At 53.1% G+C, this 16,857-nt stretch overlaps 2 protein-coding genes across 3 annotated transcripts in view; both read right to left on the bottom strand.

Moving 5' to 3' along the window:
• Window positions 1-15,015, bottom strand: part of PTP4A3 (protein tyrosine phosphatase 4A3) — a 49,937-nt gene extending 34,922 nt beyond the window's left edge. The window contains exon 1 of the mRNA XM_072851814.1: window positions 14,915-15,015. The gene's annotated coding sequence lies outside the window, so the exon portion shown is untranslated. The remainder of the gene's footprint in view (window positions 1-14,914) is intronic.
• Window positions 4,816-13,343, bottom strand: LOC140647331 (uncharacterized). Of its 2 annotated transcripts, XM_072851812.1 has the most exons (5): window positions 10,635-13,343; window positions 9,449-9,605; window positions 6,957-7,054; window positions 6,109-6,168; window positions 4,816-5,660 (listed from the first exon to the last, which is right to left on the bottom strand). In XM_072851812.1, exons 2-5 carry the CDS (start codon window positions 9,457-9,459, stop codon window positions 5,194-5,196), a joined length of 636 nt encoding a protein of 211 aa, XP_072707913.1. In that variant the 5' UTR covers window positions 9,460-9,605; window positions 10,635-13,343; the 3' UTR covers window positions 4,816-5,193. The 2 variants fall into 2 exon arrangements, with proteins under 2 accessions (XP_072707913.1, XP_072707914.1); XM_072851813.1 differs by lacking the exon at window positions 6,109-6,168 and having other exon boundaries at window positions 9,449-10,654.
• Window positions 15,016-16,857: the final 1,842 nt, after the last annotated feature.

Raw genomic sequence — 16,857 nt, 5'->3', positions numbered from 1 at the left:
TTCTCTGGACACGCTCCAGCAACTCAGTATTTTTCTTGTAGCGAGGGGCCCAAAACTGAACACAGTATTTGAGGTGAAACCTCACCAGTGGCGAGTACAGGGGCACGATCACTTCCCTAGTCCTGCTGGCCACACTATTTTTGATACAAGCCGGGATGCCATTGCCCTTCTTGGCCACCTGGGCACACTGCTGGCTCATATTCAGCCGGCTGTCGACCAACACCCCTGGGTCCTTTTGTGCCAGGCAGCTTTCCAGCCACTCTTCCCCAAGACTGTAGCATTGCATGGGGTTGCTGTGACCCAAGTGCAGCACCCAGCACTTAGCCTTGTTGAACCTCATCCAATTGGCCCCAGCCCATCGATCCAGCCTGTCCAGGTCCCTCTGCAGAGCCTTCCTCCCCTCAAGCAGATCAACACTCCCACCCAACTTGGTGTCATCTGCAAACTTACTGAGGGTGCACTCGATCCCCTCATCCAGATCATTGATAAAGATATTTAACAGGACTGGCCCCAATACTCAGCCCTGGGGAACACCACTTGGGACCAGCCGCCAACTGGATTTAACTCCACTCACCACCACTCTTTGGGCCTGGCCATCCAGCCAGTTTTTTACCCAGAGAAGAGTACACCCATCCAAGCCATGAGCAGCCAGTTTCTCCAGGAGAATGCTGTGGGAAACCATGTCAAAGGCTTTACTGAAGTCTAGGTAGACAACATCCACAGCCTTCCCCTCATCCATTAGGCGGGTCACCTTGTTGTAGAAGGAGATCAGGTCGGTCAAGCAGGACCTGCCTTTCCTAAACCCATGCTGGCTGGGCTTGATCCCTTGGTTATCCTCTACATGCCGTGTGATGGTACTCAGGATGATCTGCTCCATCAGCTTCCCTGGTACCGAGGTCAGATTTCTCCACCTTCCTCCTGAGATGTATGGAGCCTCCCATCTTTCACCCTGGGACTGCAGGCTGCCGCAGCTCACAGATATTTCCGCTCTGGGTAGCCCAGAAACCTTCACCATGATTCGAAAGGGTTGGCCAAAAGGGATTTGACCAAGACTCCTGTGCTGCCTCGGCTGTCCTGGCAAATGATTTACAGATGCTGCGACTGGCTGGCATGCTCTTCACCCAGGCAGAACAAGCATCTGACAGGCCCATTATTTAAGAGGCATTACTGCCTTGTGTGGAGTGTGTGTCCTGGAAAGCCTGGAAATTTATTGTCCAGATATAAAGTGACTGAGCTCTGTCCCAGGAGCACTGCAAGGGAAAAGCAAAGAGTTTCTTCATGAAAGAGCCTGCTTATCACAATGGCAATTATTTGCACATGAAGGGGAGGCCAGGAGGTCAAAGGCACCCCAGGGTGACACGGAGAAGTGACACAGGGCTGGCTCCAGCGGGTGCTGCCAGCCGGACCTCTGTTGGGGTGGAGGAATGGCTGTCCCGAAAAGGGACAGAGAAAGCTGTGCCTTTTAACAGCAGTTGGGATATTTTCCCCGGCGCATTCCTCTCCCTCCAGTAATCTTGTGGGAGCCTGGAAAGACGGGTTATGAAACCCAATTCCTTCCCGCCTGCAGCTCTGTGGGGACGCCAGCAGCCAGAGCAGCCCTGCATGGGGGCAGGACCAGCATCCATCACATTGCAAATGCTGAGACACCGATAATTAAACTGGGTGGTGAGGAGAAAGCCTTTCCCACCATACGCCTCCTCCCTGGCCTGGCTTGTCCCTGCAGCAGGGTGGACTCGGGCAGAGCTTCTCAGACTGGGGCAAAGGATCCAGCACGCTCAGCGTGATGCAATATTTACCTCTTCTTAAGATTTGGGTAAGGTCATGCATTTGCATCACTTCGGGCTGTATTTGCTCAGGGACAGAAAGTTAAATCCTCTGGGTTTCGGAGTAAATCTCAGTTCAGCGCAGCAGCTGGAAGAAAAGCCCGGTGGGATGCACTAGCTCCTGGGTGGCTCCTCCAGGTCAAGCGGGACCTTGCGTGGTGCCTGACATCTCCATCCATCCCACTGATGAGCAGGACATCGGGCTGCATCTGGCAGCAGTTCGTGAGGACACTGCTCATAGCCACGCACTGGGCTGAGCCATTCACGCCTGCCGGTGGTGCGCGTCCATGTGATGTGCCTTCGCCCGCCTCTGGTTTCAATTAAAGCCGCTAATAATTTTAGCAAGAAAACCCTGAAACAAGCACATCCCATGGTGGGCTTGCTAATGCCGGCCAGATGTGCTGCTCCTGGCAGGTGCCGCGGTGGCCACAAGCGTGCAGGTGGCTTTGCAGGGGGAAACTAAGAAAAAAAATAAAGTTATGGGTCATTGCCATCAAACCAAGTCTTCTGGGCTCAGGAAAACTGAACCGAGCTGGTCCTGGATGCTTTGCAGACTGGGCTTGGGTGAGGCCCTGGGGCTGTAATGGTTTTATTTAGGGCATGCAATAACCTTTGGCTCCTATTGTATTTGCGTTTGCCAGAAAGACAGTTGGTCTGGCTGGATTAAAGCCGGCAGTAATTACATGCCAATGCCTCCTCTGCAGCAAGGAGGGGCAAAACGGAAAAAGAAAACCACGTGCATGTCCCCCCACTTGCCGCCTCGTGCGGAGACACCCCCTCGCCCTCCTGCAAGCAGAAATCTGACTTGTGCCCAGCATTAGCACTTTGGAAAGTTATTGACAACACAGTCCGAAAAAGAGGAGAGATGTGGAAATAGCTCCTGGTGTCAAAACGCATTTCGTAAGCAACCAGCCGTATCCCCTGAAGGACACTCTCTGCCTTGCCCAGCCATCAACCTAGCGAGCAGCCTTCCCCGCTTCCCCAAACACATGTGTGAAATTCAAAACAGATGCTCTAAAATGCCTGGTTGAAGATGTTCCCTTTCATCTGGTAATTGCTGCTTCCGAAGGAGAAGATCTTAAGCAGTCCTCAGCCCTCTTTAAGAATCCGGACACCTATTTTTGTCCTTTTTGGGCTTCAGAGCATCTTCTGCTTTGCCGTCTGAGCCATCCTGCTGCTCCTCATCCCCTCTCCCCAGCAGCTAATGGCCGGCCTCAGCCTCCTGGCCAGTGTTTGCGTCCCTGGGGCTGGTTTACAGCCACCCACTTGCCACCAGCCACGTGCAATCCCACTGCAAGGGGTGCCAAGATGCCACTGAGATGGGCAGCACTGCTCCTCCAGCACCAGCTGAGCATGAAAGCCAGCCTGGGGGGTGCAAAAATGGGGTGCAAAAGGCAAAACTAAGATGTTATTTGCAGTAATGGCAGTGGTAACACTTCCATCTAAAACTGCAGCAGGAGGAAATCCCCCCTCCAGCTGCTACAGCTATGCCTCCCCCCCCCCAGTTTTGACTTACGCAAGCCTGAATTTAATTGAGGTACATTTGCACTGAGGATTTCCTCTCGTCCTCTTCAGACACTGCATTTCTAGCTTTGACAAATAAACAGGCAGTCCTCAAACCTCAGGCTCTTTATTGCTTGTGGTTCCTTCCCCTTCGTTTCTAAATGAATAACAGGAGCAGAAGGTTGCAAAACACGCACTGACCACCCCTTGCTTTAAATACAGCGAGAAATCAAATAAACGGGGAGAGAGGAATGTGGAAGATCAACTGCAGGGAGAAAATGCCCAGCTGCACCGACCACGAGCGCTGGAAGCTGTGGATACTGATTTAGGCAGCGAGAAAACACGATGCAAAAAGCAAAACCAACAATACCACCGATAAGCGCAGGATGCGATACACTCCTGCGCTGGAGCTGCGGCTACAAAGGAGCCCACAGGCTGCTTGGAAAAGACTCAAGGTGGAAAGTTAATGCCCAACAACCATGTTGGGTACTAAACAACCATGGCTTGGAGAAGTGGAGCTCAGGGTCAGAAATCACTTAATGTGGAAAGACGCGATGGGGTCTGCTGGTTTCCTCCCAGTATCTGCTGCTGATTCTCAGTGCCGGATTAGCATCACTCTCCCTGACAGCGGAGATGAGCGTCAGGGGGAATTGTGTTATACCAGCCGAGCAGCTTTGCTGGAAACCGTGGGAGATGAGAATAATCCTGCTAATAACCGCAGAGCCCAGCTCCTCCTCGATGATGCCAATTTACACGTCGTTTAATGAGGGAGAGGCATGAAGGACACTGCAGGGGAATATAAAATCCTGCCTCAAATGGACACACGCTGATGCAGTTTAGGTTAGGCAGGGTGAAAAAGAAATAAACAAAAATAGGTTCTTAACTAAAGGAAAACTTGGAGGAAGTAAGGAGCTGGTGAATGATGGCTCCTGGAGCATCTTTCTTTCCATCAAAGGTACCAGTCGAAGTCCACCTGCCAAGGAGAAGGCAGGGATCCAAACTGGGATGGGCAAACCAGCATCTCAGCATCACCAGGAATAAGCACAGAGCTTTCAAAGAAAGCGCAAAAGGCATCCATGTGCAAAGAAAACCCACAGCAAAGATGTCGAATGTGGCAGGGAAAAGAGCGGGTGGGGGAAATGAGACCCCAAGGTGGGAAACTACCACTCCTGGGGGGAAAGCAAACACCTTGCAGCTCTTCCCATATCTGAGCGGCTCCCAGCCATCACCCTGAGTGCAGAGTTTTGCAAGGTCTCGTGCACAAAGCTGAAACCCCCTCGGTAGTGTTTTGTGGTGGGTTGATTCTGCTGGACACCAGGTACCCACCAAAGCCGCTCTATCACTCCCCATCCTCAACTAGAAAGGGGAGAGAAAATATAACGAAAGGCTCGTGGCTCGAGATAAGGACAGGGAGAGGTCATTCACCAATTATCATCACGGGCAAAACAGACTCAACTTGGGGAAATGAGTTTAATTTATTACCAATCAAATCAGAGCAGGATAATGAGAAATAAAACCAAATCTCAAAAACACCTTCCCCCCAGCCCTCCCTTCTTCCCAGGCTTAACTTTACTCCTGATTTCTCTACCTCCTCCCTGCCAGTGGCACAGGGGGACAGGGAATGGGGGTTGTGGTCAGTTCATCACACGTTGTCTCTGCCACTCCTTCCTCTTCACGGGGAGGACTCCTCACACTCTTCCCTGCTCCAGCGTCGGGTCTCTCCTACGGGAGACAGTCCTCCACAAACTTCTCCAATGTGGGTCCTTCCCACAGGCTACAGTTCTTCACAAACTGCTCCAGCGTGGGTCCCTTCCATGGGGTGCAGACCTTCAGGAACAGGCTGCTCCACTGTGGGTCCCCCACGGGGTCACAAGTTCTGCCAGCAAACCTGCTCCAGTGTGGGCTCCTCTCTCCACGGGTCCACAGGTCCTGCCAGGAGCCTGCTCCAGCGTGGGCTCTCCATGGGGTCACAGACTCCTTTGGGTGCATCCACCCGCTCTGGCGTGGGGTCCTCCACAGGCTGCAGGTGGATATCTGCTCCACCGTGGACCTCCATGGGCTGCAGGGGGACAGCCTGCCTCACCATGGTCTTCACCAGGGGCTGCAGGGGAATCTCTGCTCCGGCACCTGGAGCACCTCCTCCCCCTCTTTCTTCACTGGCCTTGGTGTCTGCAGGGCTGTTTCTCTCACATATTCTCACTCCTCTCTCCATCTGCAGTTGCGCAGTTTTCCCCCCGCTTCTTAAATATGTTATCCCAGAGGCACTACCACCATCACCGACTGGCTCGGCCTTGGCCAGCGGCAGGTCCACCTTGGAGCTGGCTGGCATGGGCTCTATCGGACATAGGGGAAGCTTCTAGCAGCTTCTCACAGAAGTTACCCCTGCAGCCCGCCCACCACCAAAACCTTGCCACGCAAACCCAGTACAGGTTTTAATCAAAACGTATTGCATCCCGGATGGTCCAACGCACCCGGAGGGGGACCCGTGGTAAGAGGTTGCATGCATGTTTTGCTCTGATGAACTTAAAGTGTTGTAAATCCACTTCAGCCTTTGAGCGAAGTGCCTGGCACAGCCGTGCACAGGAAACTTCTGCTTCAGAAGACCAGGGCTGAGATTAGCACGAGATTAGCACAGCCGGGAGCACGAGCAGTCGTGCCACTACCAAAGGCTGCCAACCGAAAGCAGAGGGAAGGGTGTTACTGTAGGCTGCATTAGGGAAAAAACCCTCATCCTCCGCCAAAATGGCTTTTGCATTGCAAAAGAGGAGCATGCTAATGATACCGGATGACGGCGGCTTCAAATCTGATGGTAAGGGTGTCCTTCTGCAGGTTGGGACCATCCCTAGAGGATGTTGAGAGACATTTCCTCCATCAATGGGAAGATGACCTGCAGATGCAAGTCGCTGGGGCTGTCTCCACTGCAGGGATGGGGAAACCTCGATGCCCTTACGCCCCCTCCATCCCTTCTCAACCAGGAACACTGGGCTTATTTAGGTTGGCAGACCCATGATGCTTGGTACAGCCTGCCAGAGGATAAATACCAGAGCAGGGAAAAGAGCCATCCAAGCTAAAAGCCAGTGTGGGTACAAGAAGAACAAGGCCAAATGGGTACAAGTCATCTACAAATAAATTTAAGCTGGAAACGAGAGCAGTTTGTATCCGTGCGAGCAGCAAGGCTCCGACAGCAGCTTTCCCGGAGGACTTGCCAGGGTCAAACGGCTCATTAGTTTTAAGAAGGAAGCCGGCAGGGGGTTTGCATCGCGGCTGCCTGTAACGGCGGGGGGGACCAGTCTCCAGACCAGCCAAAAATCGGTGGTGGCCCTGGGGCTGGCTTCGGCAGGATGTGGGTCTTCTGCCACAGCCCGCATCCCGCTCGGCAGCCGTACCTGCGCTGGTGGGGTATGGAGGGATGCAAACCGCATCCGCTTGCTCTTGGAGAGAGGGAAGCTGCACGGGGAGAAAATTAAAAAGGCACAGCTCCGTTTTTCCAGCTGACAGGAGCTTAAACACGAGCTGGGATTTGGGCTCAGGGCCCTCCGTGAAATTCAACTTGGCTTGTCTTAAGACAGCGGCTCTACTCCCCAAGCACCCTACGAGCATTTCAGTAATAGCAGGGGGAATCAGACCTACTTGTCAAGCGTGTTGCTATTTGTGCAAATGCTGTGTACCGGAGGGAAGCTTGAAGAACAAGTCCCCTTTTTATAGTGCGCTGTATGCTGGCAGCGAGCCTGCAAATTAGAAGGAATTCAGAGAGGAGCAACAACAACAACAACAACAACAACAACAAGCCTAAGGGGCTGGAGGGATTAGTTTTGGAGGAAAAAAAAACCCAAGAGAACTAAGTGTGTGGTCCACTGGAAGCGACTTTGGGCTGGGACTGCACCCATTGCTGTCCCATCCACAGCAAACCTCCCTGTGCAATTTGCAGGTTTCTCTACTTGTCCTTAAGAAGCAAGATGTGTTTTCTCCCACCTCAGGTGACAGCTCCGCCATGTCCACACAGAAAAAAAATATTTAAAAAATTACATACATGATTGAAAGTTAATTAAGAAGCCATCAGAGCAAAGGACAGCCCACGAACAAAATCGGTTTGAGCTGGGAGCGGCTGAGCCATGCAATGAAGGGTGCGTGAGGAGGAAACCCCTGCTGCAACGGGGTTTCTAGGGTGGTTTTACCCCAAACTGGCTCAGTTCATCCCCAACCCCTTTCAACGTGCACACAAAGGTGCAAGCTCCCTGCCTGAACGTGGCCCTGCTATCAGCACCCCTATCGTTCGGGGCACCGAGAAGGGCAGGAGGTGACCTGGATCATGGGTTTAATCACCAGCCTTCAGCCTGGCTGCACTTGCATTGGTGGCAGGGCCCCAGAGAGGGGACTTTGGCAGGAGCCCAGCACTGTCCTTGCAAGGAAAGGCTTGGCTGTCCCCAGCTCGGGGTACCTAGCCTCATGGGGACATCCCTGTGACCAGCACGTTGCACCCCCCGGGCTGCATCACCCCATCACCCTGGGAAGCACCAGCACAGGCACATCCAGAGCCTTTCAGGGTGGGGAAGTGGGGATGAGACAAATTTTCCTCTTTTGTTGACCAAAATCCCTGTTTTTCTGCCCACCACATAAGCAAACACGAAGCTGCAATTTGGCACTGATGGGGTGCAGATGAGGAGGGGATGCAGAGGCTGGGAAGCCGGGCTGGACAAGCCTCCCCTTAAATACCCCCTAACACCACCTTAAAAAATAATGAACTGGGGGCAGCGGAGGTTACTGGTTTGGTATGAGAATTTTCATGAGCATGAGAAAAAAAAAAAAAAGGAAAAAAAAAAAGACCACATTGCTCCAAAGTATTTTTTTTTTTAAAGCAAGCTTCAGGGGCTCTGGGAGAGCAAGGCTCGCTGCAAAGTTTGTTTTCTGTTGTGCCCACGTTACCAAGCAGAGCCGGCTGAGGAATGCACGGCGAGGGGTGCCCAGCCAGGCTGCACCCCTGGGTAAGCACTGGCGGCCAGGTACGAGGGCACGGTGAGGGTTGCTGAGCCTGGGCATTGCCTGCAGCCCAGGACACTGCTCAGCAACCATCTTCCCAGTTTAATGCAAACTTTGCTTCCAGCAGCACTCCTTTTTTGACCATTGCGTTGCAAACGCAGCTAGTAAATAAACATAATATAGACATTAAAAAAGTGTTTTCTAGAGGTTGGGATAATCAAGGCAATTCCCCCGACACCTTTCCCCACCGTGCCAGGGTGCAGCGCGGTAGCCAGCAGCTCCCAAACCCTTCTCTGGAAAAGTTCAAACCCTCAAATACTTGGAATTGCTCTTTGAGGGAATTTATTTTAAAGCCGCTTTAACGGCAGCTGGGAATTACCAGGGAGGCACTTTGCTCTGCAATTTCCCAGCTGCTGACCCCGTTCGCATGAAGTGGGCCCCGGGTGACCGCCCAGCTTGGGAACATGTGCCGAGCCAGCACCGCCTGGAGTTGCACCCGTCTTTCCCCTCGCCCCACGTTGCAGGAGCAGCACGGAGAGGGCTGTTGTGCATGGCAGAAGCAAGAAAAATTAACTCCCACATCCAGCAATGAGGGTGTGAGCTTGCTTAGCTCGGATGTGGTAGGGTTATTTAAGACCCTGTTCCCATGAGGGCTGAAAATTGCACCCAACCGCGTTGCTTCTTCCATGGACCAAAAGCAGAGCTGGGAGGCTGTGACCCTCCAAAAAAATTAAAAAAAAAGCCAACATCCCAATGTGCTGGTGGCACACTGCTTTTTAAGAAGCATTTTTTTCTTAAGAAAAAAAGGGTTATTGAGCAAAATCACCAATGGAAGTCTGTGGCTGAGCACTGGCAGGACTCTGAGAGACAGATCCTGCTTGAAGACTGGAAGATGCCACCACCTGAGCTGTTGTTGTTCCTCTTGCAAAACCTCTGTGCCCCCACACCTACCCTGCTGCCCTGAGAGGGTTATGGAGCCCTCTGCTCCACACCTACATGGGGACATCTTGGTCACCCTGGCTGGGCTATCTGACTCAAACCCTAGAGATGAGGTGGTAGCTCTGGAAGAGGTGCAGGCAGGTGGGATGGGTCTGGTGGTGGGTAGAGACAGCCCCATGCCCAACTGCTGCCGGATGTGAACCCACCTGTGCTGCATGGCTAGCCGGCAGCCGCCAAGTCACCCGGAGCAAAGGGGGCCACCAAAGCCACAGGCAAGGGTTGGGCTGATAGGCATCAGCTCCTCGCACCACAGCCCATGGCCCGCACTGGCTTTCTTCTCCCTGCTGTCATGCTTGAAAGACACTTGTGGAAAAACACAGCAGAAAGGAGAGGGTTTGAATGGCAGGTTGGAGAAGGAGTGGGGGAAGAAAACAACTTGGCAAGGAGGGAAGGGCTGAAGGACACAAGTATTTCCATTTCGGTGCAAAACTCCCAAGGGTGCCACTCAGAGCGTTTATTGACCAACTCACCCGCTCTCAACAAGCTGGCCTTGCAAACCACGGCAGGGAGGGACGCTATTTCTGGTCAAGGCGCGTACAACGGCGACGCTTTATTAACTCTATATAATCAACGGGAAGCATGCACGGGACTCAAAACACACAGTCAATGACCCTCCTGGGGAGGAGTCTGGCTCTGCAGGCACCGCATCTGCATTGTCACCCCAAAAAAGCCATCAAGTGGTCTTGTACAATGCTTCAGGGGATTAAAAAAAAAAGGAGGGGGGGGGGGAATCAAAGTCCAGTCAGGCAGGTACAGTCTGCTTAAAAAAAATCAAGGGGTGCACCCTTGACTCCAGCAATGCAGCTGATATAGAGGATTGAGCTGCATCTCTCAGTATTGGAAGGAAAAATAATCATTGTCATAATAAAATAAAAAAATTAGATACAGCCAGGTCGGGTTCATTAAGGGTGAAAGGCAGCGGTTTGACTCCAAACCCAGCTGTTCTCCCAGCTTGAAAGGTTGCATCGATACGATCTTCCCCAGCACAAGTCTGTGCGGGAACTCGCCATCCCCCCCCTTCCTTGCAACACGATAACATGCCACATTGCCCCCAGCTCCCAAGTTAAACATCTTATTAACTGCAGTGACGTAAAAGAGGAAATCGCCGAGAACTATCGCAAAGATGAGAGGGAACACATTTACGATCGATCGGCTACGATACCGCTGCAGAGAGATCTGCAAGTAAAAAAGCATTCAGTCCCTCCTTTCCCCCCCTCTAATTGCTCGATGTCATGGGAAACGAAACCTGACATCCAAACCGCCCAGATACAAGAGACTCACAGTAAAAATATTTTTAAGATTAAAAAAAAAAACAACAACAAAAAAACTTGCCTTCCAGGAAACCATTTGGATACAGACCCTGCACAGCTGCAGCCACCCTCCGTGTTGTATTCACCCCTCCTGCTTCGGCTTGGAAATCAGGCAGGGTGAGGAAGAAAAGGGGAAAGGGGAAAAAAAAAAAAAAAAAGGGAAAAAAGAAGTGATATTGCAGCTGATGAGTCGTGAGAGGCTGTTGGCAAAGTGGTCCAGCAATCATCTGAAATTCAGACGGTCACGTGAGCAGCCTGTCTGCAGCTCCCGCGCAGCCCAGGCTCAGCACTTCGCCGAACTGCACACACAGCAATTCGCCGCGTCGAGATCTCCCGCCCCGCTCTCACCCGTTTTCCAGCCCGTGCCCCGTCTGAAAACCCCCAGCAGGTTTTTGCACTGCAAGGTGACCGAGCGCTTCATGCCAAAGCCGCTCTGGCCACAAAGGTGGATTTCTGCCATGCAAGTGCAGGGCATGCAGAAAAGCATTGCTAAGCTGCAAAACGACCCCTCCTTTTAGGTTTTCCAGCTAAATCCCAGCCCTGCAGGCAGCGGTGTCTTCTCCACCGGATATGCATGGTGGCCATCACCCCACTCCATCATGTGGGGCTGGTGGGGGGCCCCATCGGTGTGGAGGAGCACCCAGGAGAAGAACATGCCGTACCCGCTCCCGGGGCCAGCCTGTCCCTGGGCAACCCTGGGCATGCCCAAAACCAGACTCTGAGCTCCCCGGGCAGCCGCAGTTGCATCAGAGAGCAGCCGGGTGAGCCCAGACACCTCCGGGGCGAGGTGGCAGCTAGCTTTTTTCTTTCTTTCTTTCTTTTTTTTTTTAATTTTCACCCGGGACGTTGCTGCTCACCCAAGGGATGCTTCAGGCTCCTTTCTCCCCCCGTCCTGCATCGCCCCGCAGTGCAGCAGCTCCCGGGGACCCACCGGGACCAAGCGAACAGCAAAGGTCCCTCTGCAAAAGCCGCGTGGCTGCACAGAGCCAGCCTCACCATCCCACCCCCTAAAATCTTCGGGACAACGAAAATGATTTTTTTTTTCCCCTGCTTGCACCCATTCTTCACATAAATCTGCAAGAGGAATTAAGAGACTTAATGCTCCACGCTGCCTCGCCTTCACTGCCTGGCTGGAGATGCATTGCATTGCACTAAAGTCAGGCAGATACAGTGGGACTAAAAAAAGAGCATGGCTTTTTTTTTTTTTTTTTAAAGCCGGATTGCCTTTCACGGCGACTATATTTATAGGTAGAGCTGTTGAAATTTTAAGGGCTCCTTGCCACAGGAATCCGGTCCCGTCTCATGTTCACAAAGTGGCGTAACTTGGCAAAAATGAACATTTAACGGACCGAGGGGTGCTGCTTCCCTCCCGTAATTTTGGGTAAAATTAGAGGGGAAAAAGAAAAGATACAAAATGTGTGTGTGAGCCATGCATGCCCCTTCCACGTGCCGCGATCCATATTTTCCAGGTTTGGAGCGTAGCAAACGCGGCACTTCACACCCACCCCTGGACCAGCACTTTCTTTTTCTGTCAATGACAGAAAAAAAAAAGCTTTCGCGGGTGTTTATTTTTGCTTTCAGTTTGGCTATCAGTGGCACACACAAAGCCTCCTCTGCACTTCGTTTTATGGTTGAAAAACCCCAGCGGGGTTCAGCTCTGGAGCGGTAAAACTTGCTCTCCCCGTCCGAAGCTGCCCAGGAACGCCATCCACCAACACGCCGCAGCACATGGTGCCCAGAAACCACGCGGTCTCAGCCCAAAAGTGTGCAATTTTCTTACACAACAGCATGCTATGCTGCTAAAACCCTGTTTTATTTTATGCTATAAAAGCACGTTACGCCACGTCCAAAGATGCTACCACCCCACTGAGCACGTCTGGATGCTAAACTTTTATTTCCCTATGGCAACACGTGCCTATTTAAGACAAAACCCAAACCATAATTAAAGTTATTGATAGGAGCCAATGTTTACTGTTTGCTATTTTAATATCAAGTGCTGTTGGATTTCAAGCCACTGATTTCCATCGCTTGCAGGGGATGATTAAGCTGGAAATGTGCCTAAATGCCGGGTTTTTTTGACGTATCTACAGGCACTTCTGCCGTCAAATCAAAGAAATGCACTTAAGAGGCTGATCCCAGCGGATGCTTCTCATCCGGGACTGCCTTGACTGGAAGCTGGGGAGTGATTTTTTGGGCTATCAAGACACACATAAAAATAAAACTAAAATAGCTGTAATGAAAGCTTTTTGCTTCTGCAAGCAGTGCTCTCCGTAAGCAGAGCCAAAGGGGCGAAGGCTCGTAGGGCTCTGGTAACGCGACTATTTTCAGCCTCACGAAAGTTAACAGAAGTATCGCTTTCCCAAAGGAACGAATTTCAGGTTGGAGCATTTACCAACGTTAAAAGTCTCTTCCTCCACTTACCCACGTGTCAAATTTGGTGGCCACTACTAGCATCTGACATCTCCAAAAAGCGGCTGTGTCGGGGACTGTACTGCAACAGCCCCCGCTAGCCAGCACCTGGATGGTTAACTCTGAAGCCTAGTGACAACACACTATTAAGTTCCTGCATGTACATAAATATTGGTGCAGAATATTGGTGGGTGTACAAAGCCCCCAGCTTTAAATCCACCTGCAGCATTTTCAACATATGCTATTAGCAACAATACAACCAAAAAATTAGTGCTCCTTATAGCAGTGGAATTTAAATCTAGCTCACAACAGGGTAGGGAGTTTAATGATATTTAGTATATAAACAAGTCACCAGCCTCATTTATCCATGCTACTCTTTTTACACTGCTATCAATACATACATGACTTCATTAGAGCTGTTTTCTTGCTGATCCTCCTTTAGCGAGGATGCATGTAAAACCAACCCAGCAGCTCCAGACACTCAGTCATCCCGTTTCTGTTTCAGCTCCTTTGAGCAGAAAGATGAAGCTGTAACCGAATTAACTGGAAATTGGGAGCAGCGCAAACTTGCCAGATTCCAGCTAATTGCTTGGATTAATAATTCCAGTCGCATGCAAAATCCACCTTACTTACGGCAGAGAAAGGCATTGCATGGGGTATCCTTCTGCGATGCGACCTGTCTGCTTGTGCAATGGGGCCCACCAGCCTCCCAAATCCCCCAAGCCATGGCCAGGCCAGTGAAAAGCTCGGTAGCTTAATGGAAATCTGCTCAAATATGGCCCAGGAGAGGCCATCGCTGCTGCTACTGCTGATGCAGCGAGCACAGCCCCATGCATTTGATGCCGTTTTCTTGCAAAGAGGTGGGAAACGTCCATTGGGATGGCAAGACCGGACAGCACGGAGTATGCACTTCCCCCCTGGGCCCCTTGCAACGCTGAGCCCTGCGTCCGGCCTCGTGAGGGTGGTGAGGCCCCTTGGAGCCTGAAAGTGCTCACGCTCGCTGCTTTGCACTCTGCATCACACCCAGCGTGTAGCGCAGTGGGCCGTTTGCCTGGCAGGGAGCTCTGCTGCTCGGAGCTGCCCTGGTGGCGTGCAGCGCCGTGCACAGTCCCCTGATGGGGTGGGTGACTGCAGCGTGCAGTGCCCCACATGGCCTCCCCACCGGGGCCATTGCACGCTGCAGCACCGTGCATGACCCCCCTCCGCTGCTACCAGGATGGCTGCGCTGTGCAAACGCCTTGCTGGAGCCTCACTGCTGCTACCAGGATAAGTGCAACTGGGCAAGGCTGTGCGTGACCCCCCCCCCGCCTGCAGCTACCGGGGTCACTGCACCGTGCACCCCGCGCACGGCCCCCCCATGCAGCTACCGGGGTCACTGCACCGTGCAGCCCCGCGCACGGGCCCCCCATGCAGCTACCGGGGTCACTGCACCGTGCAGCCCCGCGCACGGGCCCCCCATGCAGCTACCGGGGTCACTGCACCGTGCAGCCCCGCGCACGGGCCCCCCATGCAGCTACCGGGGTCACTGCACCGTGCAGCCCCGCGCACGGCCCCTCATCGCTTCCGGGGACATTGCATCGCGCAGCGCCGCGCACGGCGCCCACCCCCGCCGGGCCAGCAGCGTGCAGCGCCGTGCGCGGCCTCCCCCGCACGCCGCGACCGCTCCGCGCACGGCCTCCCTCCGCCGCGACCGCAACCCTCCCCCGCCGCGATCGCCCCACGCCCGGCCTCCCCGGGCGGGGGGTGAATCGCCCCGCGCCCGGCCTCCCCCGCGGTGCAGCGCCGGCTCCGCGGACAGCAGCACACGGCCCCCCCCGCCCGCATTGTTGCGCGGGCGGCCCCACGTGCCGCCGCCGCCTCCCCCACGCCGCCGCGCCCGTCCCGCGCACTGACCTGCTCGCCGGCTCCGGCCGTGCCGCCCCGCGCCGCGCCGCCCGCCCAGCCCCGATCGCCGCCCCGCGCCCGCACATGCAGCCGCCGCCGCCGCTGGCCCGCGCGCGCGCGCGCGCGCCCCCTGCCCGCCCCGTCCCCGCCCCCGCCGGGCCCCGCCCCCGCGCTCCGGCAGCGCGCGGCCGCGGCGTCACGTGGCACCGGGGAGCCAATGGGAAGGGGAGAGAAGAGACGGCAGGGCTGGTGAAGGGGCGGGTCTAGGAAGGGGCGGGGATATATGGTGGGCGTGGCTGTAGAATAGGCGTGTCCATCGGGGGGTTGGGCGGGGCCAGGTGAGGGGGCAAAGGAAGGCGCGGGGCGTGAGGAAAGTGCGCAGCGGATGAGGTGAGTGTGGCAGGAGGAGACAGAGGAGGAGGAGGAGGAGGAGGAGGAAAAAGAAGAAGAGGAAGAAGAAGAAGACGACAAGGAGGAAGATGAGGAAGACAAAGAGGAAGGCGAGGAGGGAGGCCTGGTAGCAGGGGCAGGGGCAGGCAGCACAGGCCTAGGCTTGGTGCAGGGGTGCCCCCCGCTTCCCCCAGGCAGCACAGGCCGGGCAGAGGCCCATGAGGGCCCCCACTGGCCAGGCTGGATGTGGGGAGGAGGCCACTCATTCCTGAAGTGCTATGAAGGATATATTTAACATCTTGCCGTTAGCAGTGCTGGGTACGTGTGAGGCACAGTGGTGTCGCTCAGCAGGGCGCTGCCTCAGGGACTGGCGCGATTCAGGAGCTGCTATTGCTCAGCCTTTCGGTCAAGGGCCTTGCCTCAGGTTGTCGACCATTGTGGCTATAAACCCCTGTCTGTGGCATAGTGTAAAGAACTACCATAAATTCAAAGGAATGGGAACAAAGCACCTGACTTCAGCACAAGTTTCCTCTTCCAATTTTTTTCTGATTTATTGAGGACTCTTTTAGCAGAAGTCACCGCAGAGGCAGCCAAGGGCTTCACAGACATTAAAAGAACAGTAGGATAGGGCTTTTTGGAGTGACAAATAGGCATGGAGGGATGAGGTGTTTCCTCGGGAGTCATACACAAGTATGTGGAGATGAAGGGTCAGCAGATGAATATCGGGAGATCCTCAGATACGCTTTCATTTCAAGGATGTTTTTTCCTCTTCCCTGAAAGGCACTAAAATGGTGACGTCTAAACCAGAACCGCCCAACAGTGCTTTATGTTTCTGAGAACATGCTTTGTTAAAAGGGCCAGGAGGCCTCCTCGTTTGTTAAGGGCTGACCTATCAAGATCTACAAGTCCTCCAGCAGAACTTGAGGAAGGCTGATTTGGCATACTGAGCATTTCCAACAGAAAAAAGAATAGAAAAAAAGGAAAAAAGTTCAGAATTTCTTAATGCATCATACAAAAAGAATTAGTAAAGGAAACAAGTCAGTTTTACCAAGGTTTCTTAATGCAGTGACTCTTACGCAACTGCATTGTATGTCTATAAATATATAAAATGGATCCTTTGCTAAAATTTTTGAATCTATTGACCAATTTCAAAGGATATCAATTTTTGCAAGTTTGAAAACAGGCAGCTCGATAAAAAGGATATCAATCGGCATGCCTAGCTCTTCTCTTCCCCTTCCTCTCTTGAGGGGGAGGCACAGCATAAATTTAACCTTCATTAGACATCAGCAAATTCACACCTTGCAATAGACGTCTGCTGAAAACAGAAAGAAAACTATTACTTCCCTTGCTATTGACATTTAGCATTTTGCCGTTTGACTCCCTGCTACTTTTTCTAGGTGAGAAAATTATCTGTTATTCACATAAATGTTTTTAATGAAATACTCAGAGCGTGACTTTCGGTGGTGCTAGAATCAGTCTGGCAAAGCTTAGCGAAAGCTCTGGGGGGCAGAAGTCCTCCTGCTATTGCTGGTGATGGTAGGACCGACTGAGAAACCCGCCTG

This window comes from Ciconia boyciana, chromosome 2 (genome assembly GCF_034638445.1).
Source record: "Ciconia boyciana chromosome 2, ASM3463844v1, whole genome shotgun sequence".
Taxonomy (NCBI): domain Eukaryota; kingdom Metazoa; phylum Chordata; class Aves; order Ciconiiformes; family Ciconiidae; genus Ciconia; species Ciconia boyciana.
Note: the sequence above shows the minus strand (reverse complement) of the source record. Positions and strands in the feature narration are given on the sequence as shown.

Coding starts and splice junctions, on each gene's coding strand:
- LOC140647331 (XM_072851812.1), bottom strand. Junction 6,169..6,956: donor AATAGCAACACGCTTGACAA/GTAGGTCTGATT, acceptor AACATCCTCTAG/GGATGGTCCCAACCTGCAGA. Junction 5,661..6,108: donor TTTGAAGCCGCCGTCATCCG/GTATCATTAGCA, acceptor TATGTCCGATAG/AGCCCATGCCAGCCAGCTCC.